General features: G+C 36.7%; 1 protein-coding gene across 5 annotated transcripts in view; it reads right to left on the bottom strand.

The window, feature by feature from the left end:
• The window catches only part of NF1 (neurofibromin 1), an 87,020-nt gene that overhangs the window by 55,996 nt on the left and 11,184 nt on the right, over positions 1-19,840 (bottom strand). For 3 of the 5 annotated variants that reach the window (XR_011338901.1, XM_069873756.1, XM_069873757.1), the window contains exons 3-24: positions 19,724-19,807; positions 17,341-17,531; positions 14,967-15,073; positions 14,639-14,706; positions 14,319-14,394; positions 13,644-13,801; positions 12,920-13,093; positions 12,621-12,743; positions 12,245-12,319; positions 10,971-11,102; positions 7,793-7,927; positions 7,143-7,256; positions 6,612-6,691; positions 5,137-5,260; positions 4,365-4,508; positions 3,394-3,640; positions 3,012-3,085; positions 2,800-2,883; positions 1,756-2,196; positions 1,201-1,340; positions 525-647; positions 21-104 (exon numbers count right to left, since the gene is read on the bottom strand). Coding sequence is in view for 4 of the 5 variants with exons in the window: in XM_069873756.1 (XP_069729857.1) it covers positions 21-104; positions 525-647; positions 1,201-1,340; positions 1,756-2,196; positions 2,800-2,883; positions 3,012-3,085; positions 3,394-3,640; positions 4,365-4,508; positions 5,137-5,260; positions 6,612-6,691; positions 7,143-7,256; positions 7,793-7,927; positions 10,971-11,102; positions 12,245-12,319; positions 12,621-12,743; positions 12,920-13,093; positions 13,644-13,801; positions 14,319-14,394; positions 14,639-14,706; positions 14,967-15,073; positions 17,341-17,531; positions 19,724-19,807 (2,978 nt within the window). In the remaining variant the exon portion in view is untranslated. Of the gene's footprint in view, positions 1-20; positions 105-524; positions 648-1,200; positions 1,341-1,755; positions 2,197-2,799; positions 2,884-3,011; positions 3,086-3,393; positions 3,641-4,364; positions 4,509-5,136; positions 5,261-6,607; positions 6,692-7,142; positions 7,257-7,792; positions 7,928-10,970; positions 11,103-12,244; positions 12,320-12,620; positions 12,744-12,919; positions 13,094-13,643; positions 13,802-14,318; positions 14,395-14,638; positions 14,707-14,966; positions 15,074-17,340; positions 17,532-18,686; positions 18,761-19,723; positions 19,808-19,840 lie in introns of those variants that run through there. The other 2 variants (XM_069873758.1, XM_069873759.1) reach the window with 2 other exon arrangements.

Genomic DNA, 19,840 nt, shown 5'->3' with positions numbered 1-19,840 from the left:
CTCACAGTATTCTGTCTTACCTTGTCAGGCATTTCACATCCTCATCCGTTGCTTGATTAGATGTTCCCATAACCCAGTCTGTCAAATATTCCACCATTTTGTTCCTGTTACAGATATGTTGCTTTAACTTCAGGGTTTTTTCAGTTAGTTGTTAGTTTCTAAACACCCCTTCCCCCCATACTTGCTACTGTTGGCATCATTCTTAGTTATTACAAATTCAGTTAAGAACTATTTGAACAACCACACACTGAAGATAAACAGGATTAATATTATTATAGCAAGTGATACCTCAGTCTGTATCTCACACAATTTTTTAATGCGTGTTTAGTATCCCCACAATCAAACCAAAATTTTAATGCAGCACTAGACTCTAACTTATTCTGAAGACAAAGATAAAAGTAATATCCCTACACCAGGAAAACTGGCATCACAAAGGTATTGGATAATGTTTTAAGCATGTAACCAAACAAAGCTGCATCTGTCCACATCACCCCATCCTAGAAGTTATACACTGCAATATTTACCTAAATTTCATTTCTTGGCAAAATGAAAGGTCATCTCTCCTCTCCATCATTACTTCTACTAACTGACATAGCTTAGTTTTTATTTGAATCGCATGTACCAAATTTCCAAGCACTCGCACATACCTGAAGAAAAAAGCAAAAAGATTAAATTCTCGATGCTACTTCATACTACAAGGCCCATACATCTGACACATCTTTTCAGCTCCATGCTGGAACCCACAAACTGCCTGACCCAGCAGATTTATGGAATGGGTTGGCAAGTATTTGGGCTACTTTTTCTGTTCTCCAAGTGAACAAGCCAGCTCTTGCAACAGCTGAAGACCAGTACCAAATTTCTTCTGGCCAAAGAAGTTTTCTATTAGTACAAAACTGCCCTTCAGATGGTTGTTAATCACTAACACCACTGCATAGAAAAGAAACCAGGAAAGCTAACAAGAACAGAGCCAAGCTAAGGAATGGTTAGTTCTTAAAAGTCAAGTAACCTTCCATCAGTGTACTTCATGCTACAGTGTAAATCATCTCCACAATTACTGAAGTTGTCAGAACCATAAAGAAGAGCATCAGAAAATCAACTATTACTTCTCCATGGTTGCAAGCAAAAAACATATAAACTAGATGGGTCTACCTCACTTCTTGAACTTGTTAGTTGTATAGGAAGGTCAACAGGACTTCTTACCTAACCAGATTCAGCATCATTGTCTCAATACTAGCTTGTCCCAGGTGTTCTGAGCTCCCTTCTGTGTGATTGTCAAGCAAGTTCTTCATTATAGCAATGGTTTGCTCTACAAACTGTGTGTTGGTTTCAGTTAACAAAACCTACAGGAAGAGAATTGCTGGTCTTAATTCCATGCACACAATTCCAAAAACCAGAGTGTCAAATATACTGCAGCACTTCAAAAATCTAACAGTCAAGTGTTTTTCTAGTTATCACCCAGCCAAAAGAATTCCAGCACACACCAAGATTAAATATGTCTACAGTACCAGCCGTAACAATTCTGAGATTGTAATCAGAATTCACTAAGAATTCAAGAATGCTTTCAATTACTTGATGTTAAACATAGCCTGCAATCACAAATACAGTAATTACTAACGCAAGCTGTCACATGCATCCACAATGCATGCAGGTTTTTTGTACAAAACAAGCAGGTATCAATTTCAACTACCTTTGTGAAAGAAAAGACCAACACTTTTTATTAAGACTCAAATGTGAAGGATGATAACAACACCTTACCTGTCCTTGAGAATCAAAGAACTTGCTGATGGTATTCTTCAATTTGTTAAACAGCATAGGATAAAGTGCTGGACTCAACTCCAAACCCACTAGGTCTTTAATATTAGTCCGTATCTGCAGTCCCACTTTCTCGTGGTTACAGACCATCAGAGTCAATAATCGATCGATGAATTTGCTAACAGGAGTCTCTGTGTTCCCCTCAGTGGACACCATAGATATCATGGAGCCCTTCCGCTCATTGACCGGGCCCATGGGTGGGCTGTAGGTGGCTAATCCTGCATTGCTGCGATGCTGCAGGCACACCCCTCCGAGGGCACACAAGAAACCTGTCATGTTGATCCACTCCTGAAGAGAATCTGTGTCAGACAAGTCTATGGAACCACCGCCACTAACATGTGACATTCGCCTCTTAACAATTGTCTTATGGAGACTTTCGGTAACCTGAAAAAGAACGGGTGAAGATGAAGTCCCTTCAGTTAAACATAACTGAAGGAGAGTGATCAGAATTTTGAAGTATTCTTTAATACATCCTGTCATTTAAAATTCCAGTCTGAGGAATTTTCAAAGATTCACCTTTTATAGTTTATTGTGGTCATATGAATAGGAATCTCTACAGAGGCATTGTTTTCAGATACACTGAAAAACCAAGGCTAAGAAGGAGGGTTGCCCTATCAATTCCGTGCTCTGCACCGGGATAAAGCATATTCAAATCAGGATAGCAAGTTGCTTGTTTAAAAACTTTCACTGAAAAGGATTTAAGTATTTCTCTGTTAGTACTCCAGAGTTTTCAGTTGTCTGTTTATCAATTTCCTTTCAATTTTTAAGTACAGCCTCAACTCCCTTACAGCAGTTTAAGTCAAATTACATCTTAGTCTCTTACTAAGCATAGCAGACAAGTGATTACCATTATTTTTCTGGAAAACTTTCATGGAGCTTAAAACTACCTACAAAACTCATTTTCTAGTTAAAAATTTGATTCCTTTAAATAAATAAGCGTAAATAGTTATTTTGAATTTCTAAGAGTATGGGAAAAGTTATAGTCACCTGCCCATCTTCCATTTTGGTCTTTGGATAGTTAAGGATTAGTTTTGTAGCTTGCTCCCATTTTGCATGAGTATCCTCCCAGGCCTAAAATAAGAGACATCAACATTAAACTTCAAAACTACTCAAGGCAACAGTATTTTCTGTTGTTTCTTTGTTGTTTGTTTTTTTTAAAGAGGCATGCAGAGAATATATAAACTCAGAAGAAAGCTTACCTCTGTGTTTCCTGCAGTTGGATGTTCAATGCGTCTTAACAACGCCATCACTCTTTTCTGAAGAGCTGCTCTCCCTAAAAAGGGGCACAGAACAGTTAACAGCATTTTATGAAAACCCACCAAAATCAAACAAGAGATCTAAATTAACAGAGGAACGCATCCCCTTGAAGTGTTTAGAAAAGGATTCTTTTTGTTACACTTTAAAATCATCATGAACTCTGTCAGTCAAATTCCCAAGCCTTCCTAGCAATTCCGATAATTAAGATAGTTGAGCGAAAACAGAAGGAATCAAATCAAGAATCACAACCTGTTTAAAAGAACTGAAACACAAATAATAGTCTTATACAGGTTGAAAGCTATTTCAAAGAATCATAATTCTTACCTGTTGACATCATATTGCTAACAGACGCAAACTCCATGAAGGTATTATAGTTTGGCAAAAAATTATGCACTGAGACTTCATCTACTCCACATCTGATATCTGCTTCCTCACAGAGATGACGGAAACAGGACATTGCAACAAGGACCGCCTCGATATCCGGGCTCCACAAAAACATGTACAAGGCGACTTCCAATTTTGTTTGGGCTTGGCGACAAATGGGTGTTCCGCTGCATCCTGCTGTACTTTCCTTGGGAAAGAGAGAATTCCAGACTTGATAATATTGCTTATGAATATGGCAATCCTATTAAAATTCAGCCTTATCCAAACTGTTCTTTAAAACAGCTTTTATTCCAGTAGGAATAAGCAATCCTAAACAAAATCAGAGCTCTTACATGCTGTTGCACGAACACAGTGGCTAGCTAAGAACCTGGTCCTTCCATGAGGATACCAAGTTCTTATGAAAATCTTGTTGATACAAGAAAAGCGTACATGAAAGAACAAAATGAAAGTTTTGTGTCATAAGAGATGCTCTAAATATCCTCTTCATTTTGTTCCTTGCAGCTAGAACTAGTAGTAAAACTAGGCTTGAGAGACTTAGCTGTCAAACGGTATATCTTACTAAATGTTTGATTTTATGGTCCTTCATGGCACATTTAAACTGCAAGTGATGCTTTAAAAAGTGAGATTTCAGGTTTATAACAATAGACTAATGTGTAGGGATACTATGTGCAAACCTAAGAAAAAAATATTCACCAATGCTTTAATTTTAAAAAGCCACACTTTTTTCAAGCCTGAAACATCATTAGTAACCAGCACATTAGATAAATACACTATGTAGGATACAGACATCTACTCCTCCTCAGAAATTATTACTTTTATTTTTAAAAACTACTCTCAAAGTCATTTAAGTTATAGTTGCACGCAGGTATTTCTCCAGAAATGTTAAGAAGAACTATTACTACATTATTTACCATTGAAGAATTCCCCTTCCCTTTCCTGAGGGTAGCTCCTGCAGCACAGCGCATCATCTCTTCGTGGTCAAGAGACATTTGACTAGTTCCACCTCCAGAGACATCATAAAGGAAGAGAACGTGGCAGGAACTCCTATCTGACTGCTATAAAAAGTGAGGGAAGAAACATGATAAATCAAATTATTTTTTTAAAAAGGCTAAAGAGGATAGATTTGGGGAAGGTAAAAAGCTCCTCAACATTTACACAGTACTTTTCACACTCATGCTCTCTACGATTTATAAGGTTACCCAAATTAATGGTATCTTAGAATGATATTTCCCCTTAAGAAATTATCTGGAGAGTCACCTTAAAAAAAATGACCTTGACGTAAGCGCAAAATGATGCCTTTTCCTCCCTTCCTTGAAGCCTCCTGGAAGGCCTATAGGCTTCCTGCTTCAACTCCGCAGAACATATACTAACATAAATATAACTAAAATGTAGATGCAATTAAGTCTAAAGAAGCCAAGCTCAGGGGTAGTGTACATTTTATTAATGTAGGAACTGAGACTGGGAAGCAGAGCTCTGTCTTTTTCTGATTCTGATATTAATGAAGATCCTCAGAGCACTGAAAGGAAACACTTTTTTAAAAAACAAATGATTACTTCTTAACTGGAAGAACCATAATATTAAGCATGTTTAATCATAAAAATAACCTGGTAAATATAGGGAATTACAAAACAGAGAGAGATTCGTTTCAATGACCCTAACAGACAGATGTTAACATTTACTTACTTTAGTTTTTAGAAGAAATTTATTCCTACAGATGAGAATCTCCCGCAGCCACTTGAGGATTTCTGTACTGCTGAGCATCTGATGACTAGTTAGTTTCTTGCAGATATAAAAAAGCATTTGTGAACTGTAGCAAAATGAAATGCAGCATTAGCTCTAATAGCTAGCAACAACATTTTTGAAGCTATTACTACATTTCACATAGAAATAGGCAATTCACTTGAGTATCCTATACATATACTAGCAAATGTATAATAGATACAATATAGGTGTGTACTTTAAATAACAATCTCCCCTCTGACCCTTCCCACCGCCCAGCTGGCCGTTTTAGTTCCCTAGAGGAAGTTAAGCAATTTGGGTACTTGTTAGAAGTCCGGACTCCAGGGCTGTCGGTTCAGAAGTCCTCCATTTATCCACAGAACAGATACAGCACAGACAGTGGCAGTACAAGTTTACCTACACTGCTCTGATAACGTGTCTCAACTCTGTTCTGGAAGGAACACATCTAGGGATGTTCCTTCTTCATATCCATTCAGGCCTCACACTCTCTGTTAAAACTGCCAAAGGGTCCAAATTAGTGTCAATTTTAAAGGGTTTTTCCCCCAGCCCGAACAGACCACAAACTCATTTCTAATATTAGAAATTACACCAATGAGTTTCAGTTATTGCCCATCTAGGGATTGCTCAGCACCAAACCTATCCCATAACAAGCCACTTGAGCCTCATTTAGCAGTCACGCAGGCCAATTTATTGATGCTGGTAAGAGTGTTTCTCTCCTAGACAGTTCTTCCCTTTCTTCTAAAACAAACACCAGTACCAAGTCAGATTAGATCATCTATTTATTTATTTATTTATTTTATTTAGCTCATGCAATTTAAGAATTTAGTTTATGGACTCCTACTTTTTGGTTTAGGATTTTGTATAATTTTGACTTCTTTGAACTTTATTTCCCTTAATATTCTCCAAGAAATCAACTGCAACAGCTGCTGCCAAGTTAAAAATGCAAGACAACTTAAATGTATTCTATTTTTTTAAATACTCAGGAAAGATGAATGGAGATCACAGGTCAGGGCAAACTACTACCTTCTTTAGGTAAGGACTTTGGAGTCAAGATTAGCAAATCCACACTTCTAGAATTGTTTAGCATTACCTTCCCCTTCAGCCCCAAAAGGTTAAATGAGTAGTAACCATTTGAATAAGGGGGAGTATCTCTAACTTTTCAAAACTATTAATCATTTCTACACCTTCACATCATGCTGAAGAGTCATTAAGAAAACCAGTAAAATGTCTGTTATTATATTGTTATTAAATTTGTGTAGTGCAATAAAGATGTAACTTTTTCATGAACACAGATAATAATTTTGACACCAGATTCTTGACGATGATGCACGGCTTTCCTAAAACAATCACAGCTATTTCAAAAGAGAAGACAAACTGAAACGGCTCTCTTTCTAGTTTATAAAAGTGAACTTACTTACCTTATTTCCCAAAATGTTTCTATAGGTGCATCAGGATTCCACAAGTCAATGCTGTCTAACTGGTGAAGAACTAGCAAGGCCTAAATTTAAAACAAAGTAGTGTATCACTTAAAGGCAGACATTTAAAAGACATTTACAGCACGGGCAGAGAAATAGGTGCAATCGCATATTAATTATACTGTTTAAAAAGAAGCCTAAATGATACAAAAGCATTTTATATAGTAAATATAAAAGAACAAGAGTTCATTGTTAAACCGTGACAGAAGTATTTCCTTTTAGTCTTTATTACATGTTTATAATCCAGTCCTAGAGGCTTTACCTTGTAATTCCGTACAAATCCGTACTAGTCAATCAGACAAAACATTTTAAAAGACGTGTTTTTTGCTTTAATATTTAAATATCCAGCTGCAAAAAAAAATCATGTAACCAATCCTACAGATGTAAAATTATAGTGGCAACAATGACATTTCTTGATTTCTCTAGCGCAGCCTGTGGACTCATCATCTGGCACAGAGAACATATACCCCTTACCTCCATGGCTTCTTGTGCTATATCTGGCATGCTGGATTGTGGAACAAGTTGTACAAGGCCTGTAATTAATTCAGCCGTGCTTCCTTGTGTCTCAGGTCCTTGCTTCCTTGGATTCTAAATAGCATAAAGAAGACAAGATTAGGTTGTAAAACTTTTTAATGACTGGCCATGCTACTGTCTGATACAGTGTATTCCTGAGATTAAACTAGGTGGATTTCTGGATTTTTAGGAGAGTAACTGATTTCTTTATAAGCCACGATACCCCTTGCATATTGTATCTTTGACAGAATTGAGATATTTTTAAATTAAATCCTAAACAGATCTGAGAAAATGGAAGATGTAAGATATCTCTACTCATTAAAATTATGACTAATTCTCTTTTCTTCTATTCCCCACTCCCTTTCCTCCTGACCTCCTTCAGGGTTTCAGAGTGTTACACTCCCTTGCACTGTGTTGCTCTGGTTCTGTAAAGTTTCTTACAATTTCTTTTTGATTTTGTGTTTTTCCTTTGAAAACATTGAAGCATCATAACCAGATTAAAGAATGAGTAAGGAAGTATCCTGGATGCCAAAGTTTATGGTTTTATTTTTCACTCATGTAGTAACCTCAAAAGTGTATTTTACTATGAATGAATAGTGTAATGTACTTACACACAGCAAAAGCTTTGGATCAGCATGGATCAGTTTTACCAAGGATAACAGCAAGAACTTGTAGCTTCTGGTTTCCAAATCAGTTGGTTTTTCTTTAAATTTAAGGCTTGTCATTTTCTCCTTAAATGTAAGACTCTGGTGGAAGGAAAAATCAGTTACTGTCAGTAAGGTAGTCTACACAGTAGCTATAAACATCCTAAGAAGTTTATATATTTTTTCATACTTTATAGTTAATGAAAAAGTTTAAAATTATATTAAATGCACTCGAGTAAAGTTACATACCCTTCTACTTAAAAAAAAAAAAAATCCCCTTTTACATATGCATATGCTATCACTTTATTTTCTCTTTAAAGTTTAATTAAGAACTGTTTTACTGTTTTAGTGAGGTGCATGTGGACATAAGAAAAGGTTTTGCATAAGACAAACTGTGGCAAAAGAAAAATGGCTAAAAACTAACAAGAATTCACAGGGATTTTCCTTTGTTTAAGAAAGAAATAAAAGTAAATGTTTCCAAGTAAACATCGATAGATGAGAGGGTAGGGAACTTTTTTCCGAAGGCCAAATACTTTCTTTATTTTTTGTCATAATCACAGTCCACGTGATGTATTTTCACTTGTACAGCCTTTGAAAAATGCACCTTTCTGTTTTAAGAAGGTACACAGTGCATCAGTTCAAAATATCTAGCTTCATCTGAAAAACCAGTAAACTTCTGTACCATTCAACTTCCTCAAGTGAAATGGAGGATGTTGTAAGAAACATATTGAGAGTTCACATAAAGTGCTCTTGTTTGACTCCATCATATTCAACCACTACTGTTCACACAACAGTTAGCAATACAACTCATGTATTTAACAGTCATACACAGCGTTGGCTGTGACAGAAGGGGGCACAGATTTCAAAAACTGAGTTTGTGTTTCAATCCTGTGCTGTGCACAATCTCTGGAGCGAGCCACCCTGTCGGATGGCAAATCAACCACAGCTCCTTCATCTCAAAAATACTGTGGATGCACACTAAAGTCTGTGAAAAATGCTATACATATATCTGTGTATATATACAAATACATAAACGTATGTATAAAAAACCACACTTGCATTAAATCGCTCCTACTATGTCCAAAGACAAAACTCTCATCTCTCTCCAATAGGATTTATAGAATTTATATTTTAGTTAATTTTAATCTCATATCAGCAGGGGTTTAATTAGTACTTTTTCTTACTGCTACCAAAATAGTTACAAGACAGTAATTTGGACAAAAAAATTGCTGTTGTGGATATTTAACACAAAACAGAATACAACACACTTAAAATCTCAGCTTGTTAAAATATTTTGTCTATTATTTGCAAAGATCTCCAACAATAACATGAACTTGGTTTTCATTGTCACTACATTTACAAGTTTTGAACAAAAAAACCAACCTGGCATGCAATCATCCTCAAGGTAACTGAAGAAGAGCTATGACATTGTATATGAAATTCTACAAGACAGAGAACCTCATGCTATTTTGCTAGATAGTTAGTGAAAATATACAGAATAAAATCTACCACATAAGAGCTTATAATGAAGAAATTTATGTCTCTATACTGGTAATTAATTCTGTGCTAAGTCTTAGTTTGCTGCACTTATGGGAATATTGAGAAGAGGCACGTGGCAAAAGAGGCCGAGAGGTTTCTGTGAAGTGATTTACTCGCTTCACGCTATCAAAACTAAAGACTACCAATAAACAAAGACAGGGACATGACTGGTCTCTGCAATTACATCAAGGGGATAAACACCAGTTTGAAGCTAACAGACAACACTGGAATAGGAAGAAGTAGGGACAGATTAGACAGAAATAAGTTTAGGCTGGAAATCAGGAGGCAGTCCTAGCCTTCCAGAATCTCCCTGCTCTGGTTAGCACTGTGATGGAAAAGTAGGGGGCAGAAAGGAAGGAACAGAACCAACAAAAAGCCCTTCCTTCCAGGAAAGAGCTCAAGTGCTTGCAAAAGGGATCACTCTGCAACTGCCCAGAATCACTCTGCAACTGCCCAGAGCAGCGCTGAAGGTCTCCTCCGCTCCTACATTCTTACAGAAAACATGCTACCTTCCATGCTCCAGTGATGTGAGGTGACTGCAGTGGTAACTATGCACAGAAAAGTCAGAGTAAGGAAGGGCTTTTCTGCGGTAGTTACGATGGGTCATACTTACAGCAACAGAGGCCCACTGCCATGCAAAACAGTGACTGGTTGGCATCTGACCATGAGAGCGACAGCAGCCAATAAGAACGGAAAATAAGAAGCAGAAGACAAAGCACCACCAATCAATGTCAGAGTTGCCATTACAAAACCCTTGCTATTTTTTCAACAGATGAATATACACATGTAAAAAGCAAGTTAAACGTGTTATAGCTTTCAACTAAAAGCATTTGATCATTCGCTTTCATTTGTGAAGCCCAATAGGAATATTTTCATGTATCACTTTAGGCCTTATAAAACAATCAACCCAATTCACTAGACACACCAGAAGTCCTAGATGGAAAGTTCAGAAGACAGGCAACGCCGCTGCATGGCAACTTAATTAAAAATTTGGATGATCTACAAATTTGAATTTACTCAAGAATTTTTCCAAGATAACCAAAAATATTGACTTCAGTTCATAACCCTTGAAGAATCTTTTACTTTGTTGCTGTCACCAAGACCAAACAGTCAACTTGCTCAACAGAAAGCAAGCAAGACAAACAAAAAGAGGAGTTACTCGTGCCGATTATGGTAAAAGCATTGCAGTTTTCAGAAATTATCTTGATATACAGAATGCTTTTGTTTCTCATATTAAACAAACAGATATAGTACCTAGCTACTAACACAGCAAGAAAGCTTAAAACGAACAGTTAGCCACAGAACACAGTTACAGAAGAAATACTTCTACGTTGCCAGTTTAAAAGCAGCATGGAAACTGAGAAACACATATCACTAGCTAGAAACAGGTAGTCAATACACCAAAACCTGCAAGGTTTACAGAGCAGGTATGGCTCTCTGTTGCTTTTTTGGATTGCAGTATTTTTCCCCCCTCTAGTTTCCAGTCTAAAGTTAATGGACAAAAAAAGCTGGAATGGAATGGAGGTACAGGGAAAAAAAAAACGAAAAACAAAAACCAAACCAACCAAACAGCTTTGTGTTTTAACAGCTTCTTTAGAAGTCTTACCGGAGTCATGCGAATTGCTGGATGCGCCCCACAGCCCTGAATAGCTTTATGCAGCGTCTCACTGAACATGCTGCGAAGCTCCATGGAATGGCAGTACACAGCATCGATCCTGGGCCACCAGTCCAACGCAGACTAGAACGACAGCACAGAAATGCTCAGACTGTAAACTGGTAATGTATCAGTTAGATTATGATTAATTTTATGCCTCTAAAAAGTTACAAAAGTTGTAGCACAACTAACCTTTACACATGAGTATTTTGCACACGATTACTAGTTAATTTTTCATTCTCACCATAAAACTCAATATTTAAATTAGTTGTAAGAGAAGCAATATTTCCAGCTTGGCTGCTTACTCTAGAACTCTTCCTTCTGTACCTGTGCAAGCTCTGAAACCATGACTGCAGAAAACTACGGCAGATTTCAGAATGCTGAAGGCTAGCAAGTAATACTCCCCATGTTCACTCAATTCATTGTGATACACTGAACAAAATGGAAAAATGGTGTTTTAGGTGCTCAGTAATATCTGAAAAGCTCTCTTACTCCACCATAGATAAACCACCTCATCTACAGCAGCACTTTCTCCCCTAGGTGTCAAAGTGCCCAATGCTTTTTTTTATAGTGTTTTCATTACAATGTTGGCATAAAAGACGTAGAAAATGCTAGGTAAATTAAGTAAGGATGGTTGCTCAACACTGACCGATTCTATTTTCATACCGATGATAAAAGTATTTCTGAACAGTATAAACATTAAAAGTCCTGTTTTAGTCCCTCGAAGTACAATAACACACTGAAGATGAAAAACCACACAAATTTTCAAAATGTTTTTGGCACTCAGCAGTTACTACAATTTTACAATATTTTAAATATGTATTGGATCAAGTGCAGCACAAAGCTCTTCCCCTAAATTCACATGAATAGTGGAAGCAGCAGAAGGTGGAGTAACTATGCGTGTCCTCAGAAAGTTTTTCAGGTATAAATAAAGCAGTACACATTATAAACCCAGAGATCATACGATTCATTTGTCATCCTACGTTAGAGGGTATTAAAACATGTTTACATTGCAATTTTATACTGGAATACAAGCTCTCAAACTGGGAGCCCAACTGGTGGATAGCAAGAACAAAGATTTGTATGCTTCTTATTAGCAAGGAACTCTCAGTGCATGGATACAGGCAATAAGACTTGGTCTACTATTCAAATTGTACTTAATGAGCAGATATTGATCTGAATAGAAGCCACAGATCGCTGGCTGATTAAATACTTTCAGAACTTACGTTTGTGATTATTCGGTGGAGCGAATTTACCAGCACATAATGAAATGTTGATGGGGAATTCTGTGCCAAGCAGATCTAGTACAAAAATACAGAAAAAACATTTAGGAATAGCTTTTTCTTTGCCAACTTTCTTATTGCATCAAATAACATACTGGAGCCTTTTTATTAAATTGACAAAGCTGTCAAATCTAAACAGGAGGAAGACTATTCAGCTAAGAAAAGATTTATAAAAACATGCAGGGACTTATTACTAAAGAATATTTATATACTTGAAATTATTTATGAGCAGCTTCTAGCTGCTGCTTTTTTATCTTTTATAACTGACAGGTCATCAATAGTACATGGAGAATGACTTACCAATAAGTAGCATTCTCACCTTAAAGTGTTGGTTATTATGAGGGTTTATACGGAAGCAGGAAACTAAGCAGTCAATCATAAGGTCTACATCTGCATTCTGATTGCCTCTTGAGAAAGGTTTGCTTGGATTAAACAGCAAATTCTATATATAAAAAAAAACCAAAACAAATTAGATTCCAAGATTATTCTTGCCTATTTTCAACACAAAATTTTCCACTGAAAACCACCATAATATTTAGTTAAGGAGAAATTCAAAGCTTATTTCAATATTTTAAAATTCCAATTTCTTCACTACAATAAGGAAACAGACATTTTTACCTTAAGGTCTACTACCATGGACTGCACTAACAGGAAAATGACAGAATTATCTTCCCAGTTGATGTAGGTAGATGCTTTGCACAGTTTAACACAAGCAATAGCAGCACTTTCCGTCAGCTGTCTGCTCCCACTGTGGCCTGCAAGAGCTTTCCTGAGATTGTCCAGAAACAGTTTCTGCAGAATTCAAATCAGGAACAGTTATAACTAGAGCTTGGGTAACCTGTGGTCAGGGTTAAATACTTCAATACTAAAATATAATGCTTAAATACAAAACAACACTGCATTTTTTCATGAGAAATCACGGATACAACTTCATGCACCATCGTGGAGAAACGTTACATTTAGTAAAGACATTCATTTTGACTGATCTAGGACAATCAGAATGGCACAAAGATAGATAGTGTGAGATAGGCCAGCTAGAAGTAGTGCTGAGTTTGTTACTGGTGAAGGCAGGGGAAATTACAACACTGGGATTCAAATCTCCAAGGAAATGTAAAAGTTCTGAAATAACATTGTTTGGGTCATACTATCTGTATGAACCATTGACAGTGAAAGAACACACACAAGGTGACAACTCTAAAAGGGAGCATAAATTCACATATGGGATTGCAAAACACTTCTTAGGCAGGAAAGACAAAGTAAAGCAGACCTCATATACAGCATACACAAAACAAATCATCCTCTAGAAATCAGAAACAGAATTCAGATACTTTTCTACACTTACCTTGTTCATTTTTGTTTCCTCTACCACATCCTTCGCTATATCTTGAATTATCTCTGGACACAGGACCAGGAGTATGATTTGCAGGGGCCAAACTGCTGCTTTACGTTTTGTGCTTTCAGCAAAGCCATCCACTAAATCAAACAACTTCTCTGCACAATCTGCATAAAAGAGAAGCTCAAGATCAGCAGCAATTTTATGCATGAAAAGGTGAAGGATGGGTATAAAAGAATAGAGGTATTGCTCCACCAACACAGAAAAAAAACCCCAACTGTTCTGCACATTACAGGCCTGCTACTTGGGGCTACTATGGTCTCTACCCAGTTAAAGACATAGTTTACCTGAAAATGTAAATTTCCCTCTTTTTGACTAGAGACAAGTACAGGTGATGTTCTTTTTCACTTTTTTTCCCTTTATCAAGATGAAAAATATATATTTAAAGAGTTTTCATCTTTTGGGTTTTATTTCTTTGTGCTTTGAACCCCAAAATGAATCTTTTTAAAAGGTGAGTCAGGAGAGAAAAGAGACAGCAATACATCCTTGCCCGTCTTGACAAACGTTAACAGAAATTTGTTTCTTGCAGGCTGCACGAGAAGCAAGGAGAGCACCAACTGCAAGCGAATGTGGGGATGTCAGAGAAATGAACTTTTGAACACTATGTCATTTGTTATTCCTTACCAGCCATATCCGTCTGCGGCGTTTGATACAGCTTTGTGAATTCATCAGGATAGTTTTCCACCCAGTTCCAAAATGCCTGCAGATAATGCAAAACATCTTTACACTCCAGAACCTAAAAAGATTTTTCTCAACTATGTATTTAAATGAAAAGAGATTTTATTCTTATTTCTAATCATTTGATATTTCTTGCAAAACATGCATGCATCGAAGGGATGCACCAACTTGTATTTTATACTAAATCACTGAATTGCCGCTAGTGCTGAACTAGAAAAAGTCTGCACACAAGCAATGAAACAGAAGATAAGTATCAAAGTAATTACCTTTTCAAGACTGTTGATAACAGCTAACTGAGCTACTTTCTTAAGGGCTTTAAACTTGAATACAGTCTCTGTAAAGATAAAACATTTCCACATTTTAGAAAAGAAACTTGGTTCTAAAAAGCAACAAAGATTATAACAGAAGGTTGAAGTGCAAAGCAATTTTTAAGCCAATGCCTTTATGCTACGTAAGTATTTTTAAATGTTTTGGTAAATATGTGGTTATTTGGAGTAAAACACAGCAATAAGATATATGTATCAATACCACTGTGTCATCTCTAACTAGCCATATTCAGATGAATATATTTTAAAACAGAAGCTGAAATCATACCTTGCAAGAGTCGTTTTAGTTTTGAACAATCCACACTGATGTACTGTAAAAGTTCAATATCATGAACATCAGCATTATCTTCTGAACAAACAGTCAGTTCCTGTAATCTAAAAATATGCAAAGTAAAGTAACTTCTCCATCAGATTATGTCAGACAGGATGAACTCCTGCCTATGATTCTATAAATTTGAATAGCAGGGGAATATTAGATGATCTCCTGATGTAGTACATCCTCAGGTAAACTTTCCCAGAGTTAGAAACAAAAGATGGATCTTGCATGATACAGAGTTAATATTACAGTCTCATTCAATCCTCACACTGAAAACGGATCTAGAAACACCAATGATGAGTTTTACAAGATACCAGTCTGTTGATAGCCTGTTTATGCCCAAGATTTGCCTAAATCCTTCTGTCATCTACCGTATTGTAGCATCAATCTTTCCAACTACATACTAAACTCATGGAATCGTGACACCTTTAGACTACGGCTGCTAACAGCAAGCTAAATTCCCAAGAGTAAAGCAAGGACTGAGAATACTCAGTATCACTACAATAATTCCTTGTAAGCTAAAGAAGGTCCACATTTTTCCAGCCTATAGAAAGAAGATGAAGTTGAATCACACTAATCTAAAAACAAGGCATCTTTTCACGCTTTTGTATTAGAAGATTCACTAAACATGTCATCAAACACTAAGCCACTAATAACTAAATCATATGTTCTCACAAACTAAAGATTGCCATGTCTCGTTCCAAAGCTACAGATGTGTTTTAGACATGGAATGCGATTTCCAGCACAACACACAAAAGCAGTTCTTCATTTCTCCAGCGCCAGGGAAGCTTAACAGCCCTCACTGGGAATGGGAAGGTCCCCACTGCTGTGCTTTTCGTGCCAAAAATCCCCCAGCTGCTGTACAAGGCCTAGAAATATGCCTAAACAGGAAGCACAGGTCAAAGGATCAGCAATGCTAACTGTCGGCAAGCTGACCCCTGTGGAGATCAGCAACAATCGGTCAAATATTTAACTATTTCCATACAAGCCATCTTGATATGAAAAACAAGTGAGGGGAAAAAGCGCTATGTTCCAGCTCAAATGGATGGCAAGAAGGGCTTCGGAGCTTGAGTACTAAACCATGCTACAGATATATGGATAAATATAAATCCATGCACTAGATTCAAAGGCTGTCAAAAATTTCAAATGAAAAATACTTCCTATAAAAAGAGCAAAGGAAATTGTTTCCATTTCCATAAGCAACAAAACATAATCGACCTACTGAGTAAAACCACATCCTCCATGCTCGCTGCCAAGTTTATGTTCTTGAAACAGAAGTTTTTTTAAGGCTCTATAAAAGTTTTCAAAATACTTAAAATTTAAAGTAATTAAATAATTTCAGACTGATTTCTAACATGCAAATATTTTCCAAACCGTTGGAATGGAACATTTTTTACATCATAAGGAATACATAAATCCTTGTTTCAATTAAATTGGCACATTCATTGCTATGTAACCATATAAGGCTGCCCAAGCTCCACTTCTCATAAAAGAAAGATGATATTTGCTGTAACAATGAGTGATAAGAGCAAAGCTACTTCAAGCAACTTATAAAAAACATAGAAGTAGTTTAGTGATAAAAGCTTAACTAAAGTCTAGTGACTGGCCAATGCTGAAGCATCAGAAACACCTGGAACAGGGCAAAAAGAGCAAAGAATAGATGGAAACTTCAGGCCTCTCTTCTCACTTTGAACAGCAGAAAAGACAGTTATTTTTACAGTAAATGTGCTGTGAAACACAAGCCAGTCAGAAGACAAATGGGTCTTTTCCAACAACTAACAAACAGTCCAGCTGTTCTGTCCCCTTCTGGCATAAGACAGTTTTAACATAAAAGCCTTCAAGCAGGAAAAATTAGGAAGGAAAACAGCCTTGGGGCTCCAACAGAGCTGTAGACAATCAGAAATTTTGTATTCTAAATTCATGAGACAATGGATACAACCCATTATGTTCAGGATCCTTTTTTCCCAAAACACCTTGCACCCACAACAACTTATTCTATTCATTCAGCTGAATTATCATTATTCTCACTCTACGACAGTGTCTGACTTGTACTTAAGAAAGCTCATTAAAAAGAGCAATAATGCATCCCATCGAAAATATGCTGGCAGTAACCTAGGATGGACACAAAACAGGTTCATTTTGTAACCTGAAATTCAAGCAACCTTTTGAAAAGTAGGAGCTTCACTTAAGAACTCTATTGCTAAATATCATTTAAACAGTTAGCTTTTCTGACATTAGACACTCTACAATTCATGACAGAGGTTCTAGATGCCAGTATTTAGTAGGTCTTCTACTACATTAGGCCAGGCTACTGATAAACACCTACCTGGTGGAAATACGGCTGAACACAGCATTAAAGTTATTGCAGCTCAGAGAAAAAAGAACTCCAGAGGCGGAATTGCGTAGTTCGGCTGCGTGCTGGTTCCCTTCACGGTAAGTATGGATGAAGTGGCAAATTTCTGGCAGCAACTGTTTCACCAGCATAGTCTCGTCTAGTCGCATGGTATCCTTTGGTTGCTAAAAGGAAACATTCAGTATTTCATGAAATACCATTTCATAAGTTTGGAGGCTAAAAAGCAGAGCGTCTGCCACTAGCAGGCACAACATCTATATCTAAACTCCTAATTCTGCCTGCAGGCTACTGACTATAGTGTAATGATCCACACAGAAGAGGCTTCTTTCCATGCAAGCAATAACCTGCATCATTCAAACCATCTTACACTTTCAGTTGTCTCTAAAACACCTAGGACACCAAGTTAAATATCAAACTAGGTTTTGAAGTAAGACACATTTCTGCTTTGATGAATGCACCCTGTTGAACTGCGTAAAGCATTAGCAGCAGAGCATTAACTATCTCAGTTTTGAATGGAAGCTCAAAGGGCAAAACCCCACCCTTGCTTCTCCTGGGGCAGTATTTCACGTTTTGAAATAATTCATTTTTTTAAATGGACTGAAGAAGAGGTGCTTCTCCATTGCTCTTGCCCAGGATTGCTCTATAGGAGTCAAAAATGGCTCAACTTTCCTGCAAAAGAAAAATCTAATTTTTGCCAGTTTGCACAGTATGAGACATAAGGAAACTATTTACAAAAGAATTCAAAGTGAAACTTTGCTCTACTAAGAGCAAGTTTTAACAGAAGGGTCAGCATTAAAGCTTTCTAAAATTTTACCAATGAATTTACCATAGGGAATTGGGAAGTTTCAGAGACTCCCACTTAGTTGACCTGAGTTCTGTTGCCATGAGAACTTGATGAAACATTGAGCAAGAACAGCGAGCAAGAAATATGCCTGAAGATATCAGAGAACACAACACTCTTTGTATAGAACTTTGGCTCAGTCTTATTAAACATATACTGGCTCTACTTGCTCTCATTTGAACTGACAAAGCAAGAAGCATTCAGCACAATTTTAGGCTCTTCAAATATCATTGTGCATCAGGAAAAAAACAATAGCTTTTCAAACAATGTCTGTAAGAAATATTTTAAAGAAATTAATTTATCAAGTTAAAACTGTTTTTTTGACTCACTGCATCAATGACACAAAAAGTACCCAAAAGAGGCATTTATTTCAGATGTAAGAGCTGGAAAACATATTCACCTGGATTTTTTTTTGAATTTAGAAGGATTCACAATTACTCAGACTGCTTGACAAACCTAACCATAATAAGGTCATTACCTTAGAAAGAAAGAACCTTCAAAAACCTGTTGCAGGGAAACAGCAAAGAGCTGAGGTGATATCATGACATTCATCCAGGAATACAGCTTCAAAAAAAATTCCTTTGTTGTTAAAGGAATAAACCATGGCAAATTGTGCTTACAGTGAAGTTTGGCTTTGCAATTACACAGTAAGTTATACAACCATCTACATCCCAAAGGTAACAGCAAACTGCCTTGCAGCACAGCTCTGACTGAAAACCTCAGGACTGGGCTCCCAGTGGAAGTTTGGATGTGGTTAACAAATGTAATCTAGGAAACACCTGCAAAAGTAATCTTTAGTATAGTGATAGCAGAGTTCCCACTGTGTATACAAGTCCGTGAAAAATTACTTCAACAAATGAGAGTTTTAAGAAACTTAAAGAAAAATGAACACTTCATGCAGAAAACTTAGAAACATAAAACTGAAGTACTTGTATTGAATCATCTGCTCCTTTTAACATTAATTATATCCAATTACTTTTTCTGTTTAAATTGTGTGATTAAAATGTTTTTACGCTTCTATTTATAAAATATGCAGAATATGGCACAAACATTTGAAGCTTATAAAAAATCCAGCAAAGCTTCAAACCACATCTCGTTCTTCATTGGGGTTTGTATCTTCCCTTACTCCAGTTCATACATCTCTGTGTAAAGTTGTCTGCAATTCCTTTAATCAAATTATTAAAAGAAAATAATTACTTATAACTCCACAAATTAGTCGAGTAGTGGGAATGGCAAATTCAAAACTTGACTTGAATCTAGTCAGCTGACAAAAAAAAAAAATCACTCATTTTAGGCAAGAGAAGTGCACCCCACAAATCTTTACTTTATCAATTATATCAACAACTTGCCTTTGTAGGAAGCTTTAGTACTTTTTAAATAGTGTTAATCCTCCTTTACGCTCAATCTGATGAGTTTCAACCTTAGCACTAGTAATAATAGATACACAAGCACTGGACTTGTACTCTGGAACTCATTTGATTCCAACTTAGCCATTGATTATGCAAGCCTACTCACCCCCGCCAGACATTTTTCCAGTGTATCCAAGATAATCAGCTGAGATAGATATAAATTCTTTTCAGCAGTTTCACCAAATATTCTCTAGAAATGGAAAGGATATGGATTCATCTGAGA

Source organism: Phaenicophaeus curvirostris, chromosome 21 (assembly GCF_032191515.1).
Source record: "Phaenicophaeus curvirostris isolate KB17595 chromosome 21, BPBGC_Pcur_1.0, whole genome shotgun sequence".
NCBI lineage: Eukaryota > Metazoa > Chordata > Aves > Cuculiformes > Cuculidae > Phaenicophaeus > Phaenicophaeus curvirostris.
This window is presented reverse-complemented; position numbering and strand designations above follow the sequence as displayed.